Here is a 17,546-nt window from a genome sequence, read left to right as displayed (position 1 = left end):
ATTGGGGAAAACGATTGTCAGGTTTCCGCCCGCCCTGCCATCATCTCCCCCAATCCAACTTCCGCTGCCCCCAAGCAGGAGGGATCCGAACCTCTTTTCACGTCCTTCCCCCCATCTTTTCTCGCGCGTCAAGTTGCGCGTCGAGTTCGGCCTGACGCCGCTTCTCCAACATGAATATCAGTATGATTATCTATTTTCGCACAGGTTCTTCGCGTACTCAGCTAATCTTTGGTAACGGTAGATCGAGAGGAGCGGCAGCAAATGCGGCAGCGCGGAGCAGCGTACGCGCATCCAAAACCCCCAGCATACCCCGCGTCGCCTTACCACTAGAATTTGAGTCGCTAATTGTTCCCAATCTCGAGCAGGTCACGTAAGACGAAAGAGATCAACTTTGGCTTTTCGTTTGGGCTAGCTCCTTCGCCGCCGGACGAAGCTGCTGATTCCGCGTCGCGCCCGGCCGATGTTGGAATCGATGGTGAACCTCCTGCCTTACCTCCACCGCCGCCGCCAACAACAACAACGACGACGACGACGACGACGACGACAGCGACAACAGTAGCAGCAGCAGCACCGCCAATTACTACAAATTATACAAGTATTGCAGATGAAGCTACGCAAAATGGCTTGCCGCCTGCGGCTGAGCCTTCGACTTCCCAGAACCAAGAACCCGCTCGACGGACGTCAGGAAGCCCGCGCACCAGATCCTCGCCCAGACTGTCTTCGCATAAGAGTCTATCGGATGATGCAACGGAAGCCGGTCCAAGTCGCAAGATCAGAAAACTTGGTGCGCAGCCACATGCACTGACGCGGTTTATACGATGCTGACCCTGTCCAAGATCACCCTAGGAGCTCCCCTAGGAGTTCAGCTGCTGCGCACAGCGCTGAGAACCCCCCTTCTCTCGCCAATGGGATCGCCCCGAATGATCCAGCTCAAACTGCTGAGGAGTTAACTGTTGCGACCGAGCCTGTCCCGGCCCCCGCTTCCGAAGCTTTGATCGAGAGACCAGCATCACCCGTTGCGCCGGCAGCAGTCTTTATAGCGCCCAATGACCTCGCGTCTCCGCAGGCTCCCCAGGAACAGGAGTCAGCGGCAGTGGCTACAGAGAAGCTGTCCTCGAGGCCTAAGTCAGCATCACCCAGAGCGAACGGAACACCCTCCCCGCCAGGTAAGAAGGCAAGAGGCAAGCGCAAGAGACAAGGCTCTCAGGAAAGTGAACGATCGTCGCCTACTACAACTAGTCCGAAGACGAGCGAAGAGCAGATCGAACAACCAGCAGAGCCCATGGATACATCGCTGGATGTACAACCTGAAACTACGGAACCACCAACGACAGTTGTGCCAGATACTGTTGAACTGTCAAACGACACAATTCTTCCAGATCTTCCTGAGTCGACCGAACCCGTTGAGCCTCAAACCGTCGCCGAGCCCCAATTGACCGCCCCATCCCAAGAAACAACCCAATCCCATGCCGCCACCGAACCTCAACCGATTACGAAGCAATCGAGACTACCCGTTCCTTCGCGAACCAAGCGATCGCGCGGCGAACGAGCTGCATCCGTCCAGCCACACACGACTACGGTCGAAGAGCCTCGAGTGGCGAGAGCAGGGTCCGCGGAAAGTGCGCCAGTTGAAGCTAAGGGAAATAAGAGAATCCGGACACGGGTGGATGGGGTCTCTGAGCGAGAAAATGATGCTTCCATCACCAACGGGGAGCCAGAGGGTCAGAGTATGGAGGTAGATGCTCCCCGAGGAGCAGAAGTGAGTGCTGCGGAGCGAAAGGGAGCCCGCAGAGGACGTCCACTACAGTCGGAGGTAGCAGAAACGAAACCGAAGCGCGCTGGTCGCCCCGGAAGAAAGGTTTCGCCCTCTCTCCAGGACGTGGTCGAGGAGGAGGAAGCTCCAGTCGAGGAGGCGCAGAAGGAGGTGCAGGAGCCGGAAGAGTCGGCGTCACAGCCCATGCCAAGAGGACGGAGACCCAAGGAATCTGAGCCACAGCCGGTGGAGCCCGAGCCAAGTCAGCTGGAGCCGGAGCCACAGGAGCAGGCCCTACCATCAGAGGCGCAGCCGAAGCGCAAAGGACGGCGACCCAAACAAGCAGAGCCGGAGCCTGTACATCCAGAGCCAGAGCAAGCGGAACCTGCGCTACAGCCACAAGACCATGAAGCAGAAGCGGAGACAGCATCTCGCTCGAAGCAAAGAGGACGGAGAGCTAAGCCAACGGAACCGGCACCAGGGACAGCAGCGGCTCCGGAACCAGCAATGCCTGATTCAAAGCACAGAGGGCGGAGAGCTAGGACTGCAGAGCCAGAGATTCCACAACCAGAGACAAAACCGGCGGAACAACCAGTGGACGAGCCAGAGCCAAGGTCAAGAGGGCGCAGGACAAGGACAGCTGAGCCGGAGACAGCACAAGCGGAGCCCGGCCCGGCAGATCAACAACCAGCCGAGGCAGAGCCCAGGCGCAGAGGGCGGAGAGCACGGACAGCTGAGCCGGATGAACCACAACCACAGCCAGATCCAGAGCCGGCCACGCAAGAATCAGTTGAGACAGCGCCGAAGCCCAGAGGACGGAAAGCGCGGACAGCCGGGCTGGAAGGTGCACAACCAGAGCCAGAGCCGGCCACGCACGAACCAGTTGAAACAGCGCCAAAGCCAAGAGGGCGGAAGGCGAGAGGAGCCAAGTCGATACCACCAAAGCCAGCAGAAGCTGTTCCGGAACCTGAGGTGGTCGAACCCGAGGTCGCACAGCCAGAACCAGAACCCGAGTCTTCGCAGGCACCCGCTGAACCCCGATCTCGCAAGCGTGGTCGTGGCGGCAGGCAGGCAGGAGAGAGTGCCGGGGTTAGCGCGACACGCAAGGCAGACAACGTTCCAGCAGAAGGCGAGGGCAGCGCAGAGCCTCCGACGCGGAGACGCAAGCCCAGACAACCTCGCGGAGAGACCGTGCCGGTCACTGTGTATCGTCTTGCGAACGTTGTTGCTCTCGGGGGCGATCCCACACTGTTGGAGTCGTCGGATGACGAGGGCGAGACCGCTGAGGCGTCGTCCGACCGGCAGCAGGCCAAGTTGCCAAGCCGAGGCGGCGTGAATGTGGCCGACGTACTGGGCCAGATCTGCCGCGAGACATTGGAAAAGACGCTGACGACGCTGACCAACGGCATCGACGGCGAAGGGAACGCCGCGCGGCGCGCCGAATGGACGCGCAAGAAGAAGGTGGTTGAGGCGTACGGCAGCGAACTGGAGGGCCGACTGCTCGAGCTGAGTGAGATGCTGGACGGCAACTTCGTGCTTGGGGTCAAGATGCGCAAAGCCAAGCGCGAGATGATGGAGTATCGGAGTCGACTGTACCAAGTGCGAAAGGAGCGAGAGGCGGTTGCGTTGCAAATGGACGCCGTCCGGAGAAAACATGCCGAAAATGAGTCTGCACGAAAGGTGAGTCTTTCTAGAGTTGAACAAAAACTATACTGAGAGCAGTCGGAGGCTAACATCAATCCCGTATAGGCGCGTTCGACCATCAACAACTCCCTCCACAGTCTCGACCTCGCGCTTGAGCGTCGTCAGACCCACCCGGCCGATCCTGAAGAGACCACTGATCTGGGGGGAATGGAGTTTCTGCTTCGCAACGTTGCGGAGACGGTCAGTTCCGCCGCCCCCGGCGGCCAGGGCGGGCTGCTGCATCAACTTCGCTCCTTCAACGCACAGCTCGAATCTACGGCACGGCGGCTGGAGAGTTGAGCGTGGAGCTTCCTCTCGACCCATTGTGTTGAGACTTCTGTCATTCTCGGTTTCTTTTTCGTTGCGTCACCACCTGAAATGCGAATTTCGTATCTTGCTCGTCTTGCTCTTTCTATCGATCCCGAATACCCACATGACACGAACACTGCGACAGGTAGTTTTTTTTTTTTTTAGGGTGGTTTGTTTTTCGAGGGTACCGGTAGCAGTTCCGTTGGATTATTTGATGATGAAATGGATACCTACCTGACCATGACCGTGACCATGTACTGTACGTACTGTACTACTAGACCTAGCTATTGGATAACAGCATATCACTATTTTGCATACGAGTCCGGAGTACAGCATAAATCAATATGAGTGACCTAGCCTCATCTTGGTATGTATATGTATACGTATACTACAGCGTAGTTAGTCTGTACAGTATCTGCAACAACTGAATCATGCAACGGTAACCCAAGTTGAACCCTACACCACGAAAAGAAGTATAGTGGCAAGCCGAGCCCGGAGGACTCGTCTCTCTCGCCGAACCAAACCCGCCGGCAGCCCGAAGCACGGGTACCAGGCAAGCAGGCAGACACCCCAGAAAATTCTTAGAAAGCATTCGAAACGTTCCTCCCCACCCCCCACGCCACCAGCCAATCAGCCAACCAGCCCTATTTGTCAGCCGCGGCGGAAAACAATTTCCCATGCCGAGGCCGAGGATTGTTATCTACACTAAGAACCAAGAAACAGAACTTTCTGCAGGGGTCCGCCACCCACGTTATTGTTATCGTCATTAAGCCTAGTCTTCAAGCCTAGTCTACAAGCCTAACATACGGAGTTAAGTATGGGTAGGAAAGGATGTAAGCTTATGGCATGGTCAGGGTCCAAGTAGCTAAGTTAGTGCTTACCAGGCCTGACTGCCGGGTTTCCCGCGTGCAGATTATGTAGACTATGCGGGATACTATCTAGATGTAATTTAGTAGGGTACATGGTTTAGTTTTAATGGTGACCTACGAGTATTTTGGATAGGTGCACCACAATCGACATATTCACTAATCAGAGTTAGTAATCACGCTCACTAACTAATTCACCATGGAAGGGGCTCTATGTCGTCAAGGGCAAGGGGCAACTGTAAGGAATTTGAGGAGAAGTTGAAGCCCCATCGATGCTTGGAAATCAACATGTGGGACATGGGCACTGGGCCCCACTTCCACCACTGTTCCCTCACCCCCATGGAAGATTCCATATTCCTATTCTGGATTGATTGAGGAACGGTATAAAGGTGCTGGTTCTTCCTCCGTTCTCTGGATTCTTTCCTCAGAAAAAAAAAAGTTATAATTGATCGAATCGCATTGTTGCAACACATTTATCTGAACTCTATACTATACTCCTCCCCTCCCACCACAAACAAAATGACCACGAAACTCTTCCAACCCCTCCAGGTGGGCAACATGCACCTCGCCCACCGCCTGGCCATGGCCCCGATGACGCGCTTCCGCGCCGACGACGCCCACGCGCCCATGGATATGGTGGCTGAGCACTACGCCCAGCGCGCCGCCGTCCCCGGCACGCTGCTGATCACCGAAGCGACCCTGATCTCGCCGCGCGCCGGTAGCTACCGCAACGTGCCCGGCATCTACACGGAGGCGCAGATCGCACAGTGGCGCAAGGTGACAGACGCCGTGCACGCGCGCGGCTCGTACATCTACATGCAGCTGTGGGCGCTGGGCCGCGTGGCCGACCCGGCCGCGCTGAAGGAGGACACCCAGGGGAAGGTCGACGAGGTGGTGTCGGCAAGCGCCATCCCGGCTGGGCCGGAGGCGCCGACGCCGCGGGCGCTGACCGAGGAGGAGATCCACGCCTTCATCGGGGACTACGCGCAGGCGGCCAAGAACGCCATCGCGGCGGGCTTCGACGGCGTCGAGATCCACGGCGCCAACGGGTACCTGATCGACCAGTTCAACCAGGACACGGCCAACCAGCGCACCGACGCCTGGGGCGGCAGCGTGGAGAACCGCGCGCGGTTCGCGCTCGAGGTAATCAAGGCCGTCGTCGAGGCCGTCGGCGCCGAGCGCACCGCCATCCGCTACTCGCCCTTCAGCACCTTCCAGGGCATGCGCATGCAGGACCCCAAGCCCCAGTTCAGCTACCTCGCCGAGAAGACGGCCGCGTTCAAGCTGAGCTACGTCCATGTCGTGGAGCCGCGCATCCAGGGCAACACCGAGGGCGAGTGCGGCAACGAGGATAGCCTGGATTTCTTCTTCCGCGCCTACGGCCATGCCGGCCCCGTCATCACGGCCGGCGGCTTTGATGCGGAGTCGGCCAAGAAGGCCGTCGACGTCGACTACAAGGACTATGATGTCGTCGTCGGCATTGGCCGCCCCTGGACCGCCAACCCCGAGCTGCCCTTCAAGATCCAGCGCGGCATTCCCCTCCGCCCCTACCAGCGCGAGGTCTTCTATCTCCCCAAGGATCCCAAGGGTTACAACGACTATGAGTACAGCGAGGAGTTCAAGGCTGCCAATGTCGCCAAGGTCGCTGCTTAGGGTGTTGTGCGGGCGTGATGTATTGTACATATAGCGTTTTTTTTCTTTGTTCTACTAGGCGTTGGCAGGATGTTTTGCATAGCATAGATCGCATAGACTTGCTTGTCCACTTAATGTGATATCAATTACATCTCATATCTCATGATTTAGCCCAAAGTGTCTTACATTTTGATAAACTAAACTTTAATGCTTGTACTACTTGCATATCAGTCAACTGATGCACCGACTTTCCGGGGTAGCGAAGAAACTCACCCTGAACTCCAGATTCTCCCTGTCTGTCAAGTCGAGGAACTCGGAATTCTCCTGATGTTGCTCACCGCGGCCATTCTCCTCCCTGCGGCGGTTCTCGCAGATGTAATAGCACTTGAGAAGCCCCGTGAACAAGATCGCCACCGAGACGGTAGCCACAATGGCGACCTTGGCGGGCATGTACTCCGGCTCGTCCTGCGTGCGGAAGGACAGTGGACCCAGGATATTGCCGAGACAGAACGACATGAGCACGATCGCATTCATCGTCACCTTCTTGGTATGCCCGGCTACATTGGCTCCCGTGATCGAGTACATCAGGGGCAGGGCGGATCCGACGCAGTTGGTGAGGTAGTTGCCCGCCAGCATCGCGCCTTTGTTGTCGCTCGGTGCGAAGGCCATCAGACAGCCGCCCAGAAGACCGCAGCCCAGAATGCCCAGAACGCAGAGACATCGCTGGTCGAAGCGCCCGGCCAGGTAGGTTCCTGAGAGGATACTGATTACGCTGACCACGCCGCCGGGGATGGTGAGCAACTCGGTCTCCTTGGTGGTGAAGCCAAAGTTCTTGATGATCAGCGCCGAGAAGCTGCTGATGGCGGCATTGCTGATGTTGCTCGCTGAAACGATGATAGCGATCAGGTAGGCTTGCGGATCGTTGAACACCTCGAGGAACTGGTTCCACTTGAATTGTTTGTTCTCGATGCCGGTGCGGTTCTCGCGGAGGCGCTCGATGGCCATTATCTTCTCGTGGCTGAGTCGGGAGGTCATAGGGTTGTCCGGGAAGATGAAAATGACTGTGACTCCAACAGCGATGGTCAACAGTCCGAAGATCAGGAACATGATCTGCCACGAGTAGAACTCATCGGCCGTGTAGAAGAGCAGACCGTACGCAACCAAGGCTCCGACAATCGTTGCTGTGCCTGTGCCCAAGTACCACAGGCCCATACGTTTTGGTTGTTCTAGGACTCGATCAGTACATATGGACCAAAGATTGACCGAGATCTCTACCATTTCTTCGATACCACATGGAAGTGATCAATATCAAACTAGTATGATCAGCTCGGTAGGTTCCAACTTTGGAGGCGGTCATACGCAGGTGCTACAGCGCTCTCAAAACATCCTAGCAGCACGCGGAGGACAACAAGCCCGACGAAATTCTTTGCGACGCAATTCAGAGTGGTCAACAGACCCCAGAGAGTGACTGGGCTAATCAGCATGGTTCGCAACTCAAGCCGCGCTACCTACCATTCAGTCCCAAGTACTTCGCCGTTGGCAGACGCTGCATCAGATACCCGGTCGGGAGTTCGAAGAAAAGGTATGACGCGTAGAATACCAGAGCCAAGTGAGAGAACTGGTCCGTCCGCATCCCCGTGTCCTCCAGCAGACCCATCACCGACGCATAGTTGACTAGTCGCTCGGTCAGGCAACAGTTACAGTGGCGGCATGACAAGCAGAGACGGACTTAGGAGCTTATCTTGGTACTGAAGGAAATAGATTGCCCACATGAGAGGCACAATCATGCGATCAATCTTCCGAACAAGCTGTTTCTCTTCTACCTCGGAGAACGTCGCTACTTCTCCTGTTTGGAGATACTCCAATGCTGCATCAGCTTGACGGGAATGAATATGGCGGTCATTCTTTGCCGTAGTGACGATTGACTTTTCGGCGTCCACGTTTCCCATCTTGATCCAAGTTCAGTGCTTTCGAGCTGCAGGAACGATGTTTTTATCAGGGTAGGGATTGCCCATCTTGCTGCTTTTATAACAGTCTGCTCTCTCAACCGTGTGACCTTATCAAGCCAAGGATGATAGCACGCATAGCTGGAGCTCCTGAAGCATTTCTCAGCATGTAGTCATATCGTTGGTGGCATAGCATGTAGCAGTGGCATGCTCCAGTCGAGCGACGGCGATTTGGCAGAGATAACCCCCATTGTTGGACATGTAGTTCTCAACACCTCACACTTGAGGCAAAGCACCACTCGAGGTAAGCAGGTCATGATGAGAGAAGATTGATAACATAGTATGCATTGAAAGCTGCATTATCTCGCCAATATGCCCCAGAGTAGAAGGTGGTATGGAGAGATGTCACTGCGGCATATCAAGAGCCGATGTCACTTATCAACCCCGCACGAGGGGCTGTGTTGTACTGCATTAGTGTCTATGTCACTTGCGTGTTATCAGTGAACAACTGAGCAGATAGCATCTTAGCAGATTTGCCGTGGATATCGTCTTGCGACATTGAAAGATAAGTCCCCGATGTCTAGACTTGAAGCTTGTAAAGACCAGACGCATGTCTGGACAGGCCAATATTCAGAGCATGAGGGTTTCCACGGCGTGGATGACTGAGAAGCTTGATAATAACAGCCAACGAAGAGCCAGTGAAAATGGTTGTGTACTGGTGAGATGAGGTTGTCACTACGATGATAAATCCCGTGATATTCATCTTTCACATGACTGAATGACTGACCATCCATGCCAGGCCCAGCTTCCCAAACAGGCAAGGCCAAGCAGTACCAGTGACTGTACCTTGCATCTCTCGCACTGATAACTTCCTGTGACCTCCAAACCATCTCTTGAACCATCAACATAGTCGGTGAGCCCGTACTACTACCTTGGCTCACAAACTATCGAAGGAGGGGGGAAAAAAAAGAATCAATGCGCACGAACAAGTTCGATCCCAGTCGACATCATTCCTTGAATCCTTCGACAGACCGCTTCTTCCGTATACTACTGCAGATCTGCCACCCCACCACCACACACTAGCCCACCCGGCGATCTTCACGAATGACGGCTTGGGAACTCGGCAACAAGCTCGCGGCTACTCACAAGTCAGTCTAGCTCGCCCATGATGTTGCTGAGCAGCATCCAAGTTGGCATCGCGCGATAGCGCTTCAGACCCTTACACGCGTGGAAGGTGGACAAGAGGCGAGGATCTACAGAACACATGGGTTGACTAGAGCTCGAATCATGCTGCCCATGCATGCTACTACTGGCTTGCTGCATGAACTATGGAGTCGGCGGGTTCTCCTCTGAGTTCGCGCTTCTCATGCGAACCGCAAGCTTTTTTGGAGGCGAGTGAAGACGATTCTTTTCACTCTGCTAGGATTTTCCTCTTGGTGTGGACCAGCCGGAGTTCTGTTTTCCTTCTTCTTCTTCTTTCTGTCCGCCACCATCCGCTTCCCCGAGAACCAACCCGACATCGGTGATATGCACTTCCAAGTGTCTGTATGAGGAAGCACCCCCACCACAAGAAAAACTCTCGGTCCAAAAAATAGGAACACATGAAGCCATTCATCCCAGCAGTGAGAGACTGGAGTCAGGCAAGCCTATAAGCCCATCACACAATTGCATCATCGCAAGAGGTGGACTTTTTCAAGCGGGCCCTAAACCTAAGATCCAAAGCCAAAATTTATTATCTGGCTTATCTTGGTACTCTGGGCACAAGGACTTTTTTATCCTTTTGGCGCAGGCACTATTGAAATAGAAGACCTTCGCTAGAACTTCTGGAACCACATCTTCAGCCAGTGGCATCGAACATGCAAGGCACCCGTCGGAACCCTTGTCTCTGGCTGGGAATGGGTTGATGGTGGCGAAGCCTTCCAGATGGCGTCGCGAAAGAAAAATACGGACAAGAAGGTTTTCGCTCATGCCCGGCGATAGTGGAGCCCGAGCTGCAGTCTGCTCCAGTCTTGGCTTACGTTCGATTCGTCTCTGGAAGAGCACCAGGATAATCACCACCAAAATTCCAAGGCCAAACCCCGAGGGAAAGCTCTATGTGTTGCGATCTCCGCTCCGCCGACCCGAGGTCAAACATCCCATCTTTGTCATCTTGTTAGTAGTTGTCTCATTCACGACCCGTGGATGCCTACGCCGAGCTTCCCTTGTGGCGGGGTAAACTTCCCCAGCCGCAGCCCCAGAACTCCAGGTCCTCCCCGAGTCCCGGGTTTCGGTCCGTATAGGTTGATGGGGAACCCGGACACATGGAACTCTTGGTCCTAGAAGCGAGTATCGTACCATATCCCAAATTGCCGGGTCTGTTGGTGAGAAGGAGTCAGACGATTTCCATCGTCCGAGCAGATCCGTACGCGGTCTGAATCAAGGTCACTAGTCCCGCTCTCTCGGCTACGGAAACTCAATCCAGTAAGAGACTTTAGTTTAGATACTGGACAATGGGCGGATACGGTTCTCGCTAAGTCATCAACTATCAGATTGAAGGAATGTCTTTCTTCTCTGACCCCCGGGCGTCGATCCCCCTCACCCCGTGACCTGTTTTTGAATGATGTATCTCGAACCCAGTACAGTACATGAGTAAAAGGGAGTAGACCCCGCCCCTCAGAGCAACGATAGACGAACAGGCCCGCATCAATACCGATAGCCAGTCCGTTTGCATACTCTGGATGCAGTCCATGTAACTTAGTGCTGGCAATCATGACAGCCGCAGATCTGCCCCAACTGACCCTACCCCAACAATACCCATCCATCATTCGGAACTCATATCCTTCCCCAGACAGGCATATGGACAATCCGCAGTGCTCCGTGCTCTCCTTCAACTTACGTAGGTCAACAGATTAGGTATACTGCTCTTAAAGATCTACGTCACTACACCATTCCTCTAAACAACCAATTCGGAACTGTATGTACATCCACATTAGCAATGAAATGAACCCTCCCCATCCCGTCAAGCCACACGGATCCCGCGGCAAACAACGGACCAGCTTGTGAAATTGGGGTCCATTACCCCAACCCTTCTTGAAATTAAGAAAAGGAAAAAGAAAAAGCAAAAGCAGAAGGGACTCGTATATCCTCACGTGGGTTGCTTACTCCACTTCCTCAAAAGCAGTACGTTACGTAGGTATACTCCGCATCTTGTTAATGCGGGGTAAAGATCTGACCATTTCTCTGGATTTACACCCCCCTAAGATGGGAGATTATGGGGTAATGCGATAGGGAGGGGACATGTATTATAGGTATTGTACTTGTGGTATAACGGTCTGTGTGTAAATTATGAAGATGTAATCTCTAACTTATCCTCTGGGGTCAGATGGGGTCTGATGCCTCGGGAGATTAGGGGTTTAAAGAAAAGAGGGGATCGTACTGTACTACTCCGTAGGTATACTTCGTATCTGCACATAACTGGTGGCATTTACTTGCATTTGCAGGTTGTGGTTGTGAGTAATAATGCTATGCTGTCTTGCATGGGTTGGGCTCCCCTGCCTAGCCTTCCATCAGTGCTATACGCTACTTTCTGATTTGTGGTAGGCAGTAGTCACTTAAAGGACAATGGTGTCTATGGGTACGTACGTTACTATGTAGGTGTATAGACCAAGCGAGCAACATCTAGCTCAACAACCGAAACTTACGACAAAAGACCCTTACCTACCTACCTAGTAGTCAACTTATCTTCCCATAACAGCGTACCCATGTACACAATGCACCTTTGGATGGAACACTATTTGATCTAATCGAATTGCGAATCTCACCCCCAAGCCAACCACACGAAAATTAGACCCCTAATCAAAATCCAAGGCAACTGGCAAAACAGTAGGCGCAGAAACCCTGCTCATCGATTATTACCTTGTAGGGATCGCACGGGAAGTACCAGCTAGCTAGCTGCCAGTCAGAGTCTAGCTTTCCGTGAGCGCGACCATTGCACCCTTCAAATGTAAGTACCGTACTCAATCTCCGGCTCCGTGGAAATTCCCACCTTCCGTGGCGGACGGCTCCGAACGACGGAGTGCACTAAATTAACATTGATGAATTAGTATGAGTCTGCGAGTAGTCAAGTGGCATGGCACTGGCATCAAAGCTCTAGCTCCAGCGCCAGCTCCAGCCAGCGCCGCATCCACAGCCGTAGCTCGACTCCACCTCGGCCACCAACCATTTACACTTGTTGTACATACAATATCCACAGTGTAGACATACAGCACCACCACTGTATCTTTGCTAATTTAGTACTGTACCTCAGCAGCGGAGCATACTCCGACCGACCGAGCTTTCCCTCATCATCCTCCCTCCCAGATCCCTACTCGATGATCATTCACAATTTGGAAAAGGCGAGCAGTACAGTACCTCGCTAGGCACCAAACCCAAGGGACGCCGTGATCCTCGCACCGGGGAGATTAAATAGCAAAGACCCTCTTCTCTTGGCAGCATGCATGCATCGATCGGTCCACGATCTCGACCCGGAGAAATACCCGAGTACGTAGTCTACACAAAAGTGTTCAAGTGGACTCGCACCAAGTTACCAACAGAGATTGGTTCATGTTTCCGGAGTCAGAGCCGGGTTTCCTTGTGAATCTAGTGGTGGGACAAGAGGAGTGTGTGCCTTTGTACTCTGCCCACTTAGCTCGCTACTTAGCTGGTCGGCGTAGCTAGAGGTGTTGGTCTAGGTACTAGTTACTACCGTGGCGTATTCCTACCGCAGGGTTTGCGAATGGTGCGGTAGGTACCAGGTACAACCGTACAATCCTTGTTTTTTGGGGGGGGAAATTCAACCGAGGAGCTAGAGTTAGCAGGAATCTAAAAAGTCTAGAAGTCTACACAACTTTTTGTAATGCGACAAAACAAAAAAATAATTTAGTCGAGGTGGACAGCGCTGCTGACACTTTCTATTCTGAAAACGATGAAGACAATCCCCAATGTTTATAATAAAGTTCGAAAGTTCGCCAGGTAAGCGAAGGGCATGCCTGCGACTGAATGTTGCTAAGGTAACAAATATGCCGCCGAATATGCTCAGTAGGTAACTGTATAGTAGGCTAGGCATACGCCGGGCGGGCGTATTGTTATTCCCGCGGGAAAAGAAACCCTCGTGCTGGATGATCAAGCATACGAGGCTGACTGACTGTCAGTAAAAGAACCAAGGGGGGGAAGAATGTGCATGCTAGCTGTGTTGCGCAGCTTAATTATCAGGTAATGTTACCGGTATGAGGACACGAGAAAGCAAATTAAGGGTGATTTGTTACCGATGTTATTTATGCATGTAGCCATGCCTTTGTTGATCTCACACCCTTTGGTGTCTTTCGTTTTTGACAGCTGACTGACGGACACTGGCAGGGAGAATCAGGTGCAGACCCAACTGCTTTGAAGTCCTCAGCAACTACTTGTGCAGGACTTGTACTTGTGATTGTGAAGGGTGGATCACTGATTGGACTATCATTCCGTAGCGGGTGGTTACTAGCGATCGCGAAAAAGATCTGACTCCATACTGTGTACATCTACGACCACCAGCATCAACCTTGACAGTTCCTTTAAAAACCGAGCAATGGCCACAGCCTGCGGTGTGGGTTGCGATTCCCGAGCGGGCCTCCTGTCTCTGTGAGCTTGTTTGGACTTCCGTACGCCATGCTGCTCTGACAGTGAAATGAAGGGATAGAAAAGGGGGTCTTAGTCCTGATTCTGCGACTGCCGCCTGCCGATAGATTATAACAATCAAAATTAATGAGTTGGCGTGTCTGGTGGTGGTAGTGGTGGTGACCGGCAACTGGAACACGATGAACCCGCCGAACCCGCCCGCCCGCGTGCTACTCTCCTCTAAGTTTTGACCAAAGAGAGACAAAACTCGACGAGAGCGGCAGAAACGGTCGCCGAGAGTGGAGCTCCTCTCGACGCGGTTCCAGTTCTTTTTCCTTGCCGCAAACACTTACGATTCGAGACAAGTAGGACGGAGACGAATACACCACCAAAGAAAAATGGTAAATCAAGGTGGTGGATGATTTGAGTGTCCGTGGGAGAAACGTAGTACTTATTAGTCACAAAGGTAAGACTCTGTCTGTGTCTGTGCCCTACACACTGCCTATTGTCAATGGAACAACAACACAGGGAAAAAAAAAGATTATCGGATAGGACCCAGATAAACTAGTCTTGCCTTCGGGTGGTGTTTTAGTCTGACGGGGAAATCTCCCTTCTGGAGCCGATGGTGCACTGGTGAGACCTACTATGTGCCTTCACGCCCGGAGCTTTCATTATTCCACCGCAGTAGAGCTGCTTGCTGAGCTGCTAAGCCTCTTAAGTTCTGATGCTGATCGTGGGTCTTACATATTCATAGTACTGTACTGTCCGCTGTCCACCCAGGAAAGCAGACTTGAGCGTTTCTGGGTTGTGGTTTGATTAGTAAAGTGTAAAGTTGGTGGACGGACGACCGCAAACTAACTCTCCTGGTCAACCGATCGACCTCGCTGCGACAGCTGGCAGAGACGATCCGACTTCAAGTTACTCTTAAATACAGTCCTTACACATACTCATAAGCTACTCATACCCGTACGTACTATGTAAAGCAACGGACTGTGTGCGATCTACCTACATGTAGCTCAGCTACGCTACGGAGTACGTACTCCATCGACAATCATACACAAGTTATACCAGGCACACAGAAAGGATGATTAAACTAAACCCACCATCCCCTAACTATGCACCAAAGTGCATACATTAAGATAATCTACTAACTGGGTTCTCTTCGCCCCCGCCATATCTAGACCCAAACCAAGCAAGGCCCTCTCGGCTCGGTCTCGAGACTCGGGAAGTTTTGGGTAGGTATGGTTCGGGGAGCCGATCCACCACTAGCAGTTCTAGCACACAAAAATGACAGTCTAGCAAACAGTAGGAGTAGTAGCATACCAGAAAACTTGACACTCGACTGGCTAGGACAGTAGCAGTTAAAGTCACCGAGGGTATCCGTAGCAGTGCAAAAAGGCCCCGTCGCAGTTGCAGCAGCACCAGCGCACGGAAAGTCCCACCACCGGGCCACCCACTCAGTCTCTCTTAGTCTTTAGTCTACAGCCTGCATCCTTCGCCGCGGTCCATAGCCTAGCCATTAGCAAGGGAAGGGACCCAATTAACCGCATTAGCCAGCATTTAGCCTGTGGGCGAAAGTGGGCGCGCCGGACCCGGGGCGGTTCAAGCGCAGGTACAACTGCAGTGACTGTACAGTAACAATAGTTGCAAGATTTTCCGGTACAAGATCTTTGTCTGCTGTACGAAAACTGCCAGCTGCGACGGTGAAGTGCCTAGAGGGAGGGCCCGTACCATCTTCCCTGCCCGTTCGGACGGAAGGGACACCAGAAAGTCTGGTTCGGGAAACCCTTGCCCGCCACCACCGTCGCAATTATGGACAAATCTTCGTTGATGGAAGTAACCCTGGTTGGTACCTTGGATTGAGAAGTGCCATGGTAAACCTCATCAGCCCCATCCGAAGGGCCCAAGGGACGACCTCCCTCCCCCCAAGCCATTTGGGATCGATTTGAGGTGAAGGGGACATCAGCGCACTCACCATTGTCACCACTCGGCAGTATTGTTAAGCTGTGCAGCTTCCGGGAGGATAGTCTGGTTAACTACGAACCGACTACGAACCGACTAAAGAAAGTAGATTATTAATAAGTGGACTTTTGCGTGCGTAAGTGGTTTCTTTTCCAGGGTCCTAGCCGCCCGTCGGAGTCTAACGTAGTACAGTACAAAAGTAGACTAATAGCAGGAATTTAGATTGAGGCATAAATTGGTGGACATTTGGACGACCATCCATCCCATCAGGGACTTTCCAGAGAGGAAAAACATCCAAATTAAAGGCCGCTAATTGTGTCCTGATCAGTACCTAAGTAAGCAGGCGGGCACTCCGCATTCCGCATCGAGCGGGAATCTGGGACTTCTCCAAAACCCCATGGGCTGGCTGAGAGGAGGGAAAGATTGGTAGACAAAAAGATGGCATGCAACTGGAGCAACTGGAACAATTGGAGATATCTCCGGTGCGTCCGTCTATCCGTTACAATACCGTACCGGTCATGTCATCTCCATGTCATCCGGCGGGGAGGAGGCCGCCTGCCAATGGCCATGCCGGTGGCCCTGATTAGGAGGTGGTGATTGGTGCTATTCCCGGACCTCGGGCGCTTCTTAGGGCTCCACCCACGCCTCCAGGCTTGGTTTCCCCAGGCATGAAAAGTCAATCGGTATTAGAGCTGTAAGGTTGGGAAAATCCCTTCCAACCTTTTTTTGTTTTTTTGCCTGCGCTCTCTCTCTCTCTACCTGGACGAATGGAAGCCAAAACTTTCCCTTTCATCCTGACCCTGCATTGGGTTTCCGTTGAGACGAGCCAGCGGTCCTTCTTCCTTCCCCCAGACCCCAGACCCCAATTCCCCGCTTGCTGCCCTGCAATTGATAGATTTTGAATTGACTGTCACCGGTTTCAATTGACGAATCTGGTCACTCCGTCGAGCAGTAGCAACCGCACCACACATTCCCTAGAGTCAGTCCGTCGGTTTAGGCAAAGCGACAAAAGCGACATACGGGAGTGGCCCGTCAGGTGGATTCCTGCACATCGTTTTAGAAGACCAACACTAATTTGGCTCGCTCCACCCCGGCCTTCCATCACGAGCAAAGCATGATGGGGTCATTGACTCGTTGTAGTAATAATACTACCGTAATAATAATAATGATAATAATAAAATGATAATAATCACAGTCACACACTGCCTAAAATTCAACGGTGAGACTTTCTCCTTCCCCCCCCTCCCCAAAAAAGAGATTGGCTGTTCTCCCCCTTCGAGGTCTTTCCCCAAAGATCAAAAACAGAAAAATAAAATCAAGCAAAGGAAAAAAAAAACAAAAAATTAATCACCACCAAAGGAAAAGAGTCCACTTACCCAAGCTAAACTTTGCTAACGAACGGTCCTCCCTCTCCCTGGCTCCTCCCCTGCAACCTTCGCTCGTCCGTGGTGTCTCGCCCGTCCGTCCATCCAAGCACCACGCCTCGTTCCAGTTCCCCCGAGGCCCTTCTTATTTCGCCTCTCCCCCTCTCATTGCTGGTATTTATTCCTCTTTTTCTCTTGCACGGCCCCAGACCTTCCCAAGAGATTTTCCTGTTCATCTGCCCAGCAGTGCTGTGTGGCTTCATATATTTCCTTTCCTCCTCCTCCTCCCCTCACCTGTTTCATCTATAATACTCTTCCTCCACCTCTCAGCTAGCTGAGCTATTCCTGATTTCCTCGAGATCAATTGATACCCCCTTATACCTGTATAAACCATAGATTCTGGTTCAATCAATCAATCAAT

General features: G+C 52.9%; 3 protein-coding genes across 3 annotated transcripts; 2 read left to right on the top strand and 1 right to left on the bottom strand.

The window, feature by feature from the left end:
* The first annotated feature begins 52 nt into the window (after positions 1 to 52).
* Positions 53 to 3,908, top strand: ASPACDRAFT_113661 (uncharacterized protein). Its single transcript, XM_020195742.1, has 5 exons — positions 53 to 180; positions 242 to 281; positions 366 to 784; positions 837 to 3,433; positions 3,503 to 3,908. Exons 1-5 carry the CDS (start codon positions 171 to 173, stop codon positions 3,734 to 3,736), a joined length of 3,300 nt encoding a protein of 1,099 aa, XP_020059378.1. The 5' UTR covers positions 53 to 170; the 3' UTR covers positions 3,737 to 3,908.
* Positions 3,909 to 5,054: 1,146 nt separating this feature from the next.
* Positions 5,055 to 6,359, top strand: ASPACDRAFT_1896343 (alkene reductase). The gene has a single exon (XM_020198708.1). It carries the CDS (start codon positions 5,131 to 5,133, stop codon positions 6,262 to 6,264), a length of 1,134 nt encoding a protein of 377 aa, XP_020059377.1. The 5' UTR covers positions 5,055 to 5,130; the 3' UTR covers positions 6,265 to 6,359.
* A 115-nt stretch (positions 6,360 to 6,474) lies between these two features.
* Positions 6,475 to 8,192, bottom strand: ASPACDRAFT_23420 (putative MFS transporter; the record flags this gene model as incomplete). Its single annotated transcript, XM_020199198.1, has 5 exons — positions 6,475 to 7,469; positions 7,519 to 7,556; positions 7,603 to 7,711; positions 7,756 to 7,917; positions 7,973 to 8,192. The coding sequence occupies 5 exons, from the start codon at positions 8,190 to 8,192 to the stop codon at positions 6,475 to 6,477; spliced, it is 1,524 nt and encodes a 507-aa protein (XP_020059376.1).
* Between the last annotated feature and the right edge of the window lie 9,354 nt (positions 8,193 to 17,546).

The sequence above is a fragment of the Aspergillus aculeatus genome, assembly GCF_001890905.1.
Source record: "Aspergillus aculeatus ATCC 16872 unplaced genomic scaffold ASPACscaffold_3, whole genome shotgun sequence".
NCBI lineage: Eukaryota > Fungi > Ascomycota > Eurotiomycetes > Eurotiales > Aspergillaceae > Aspergillus > Aspergillus aculeatus.
This window is presented reverse-complemented; position numbering and strand designations above follow the sequence as displayed.

Bases quoted from the DNA above. Each gene is read 5' to 3' on its own strand.
- ASPACDRAFT_1896343 (XM_020198708.1), top strand. From the start codon at position 5,131: ATGACCACGAAACTCTTCCAACCCCTCCAGGTGGGCAACATGCACCTC.
- ASPACDRAFT_113661 (XM_020195742.1), top strand. The intron at 282-365 runs GTACGCGCATCC...AATCTCGAGCAG, and splicing joins ATGCGGCAGCGCGGAGCAGC to GTCACGTAAGACGAAAGAGA. The intron at 785-836 runs GTGCGCAGCCAC...ACCCTGTCCAAG, and splicing joins TCGCAAGATCAGAAAACTTG to ATCACCCTAGGAGCTCCCCT.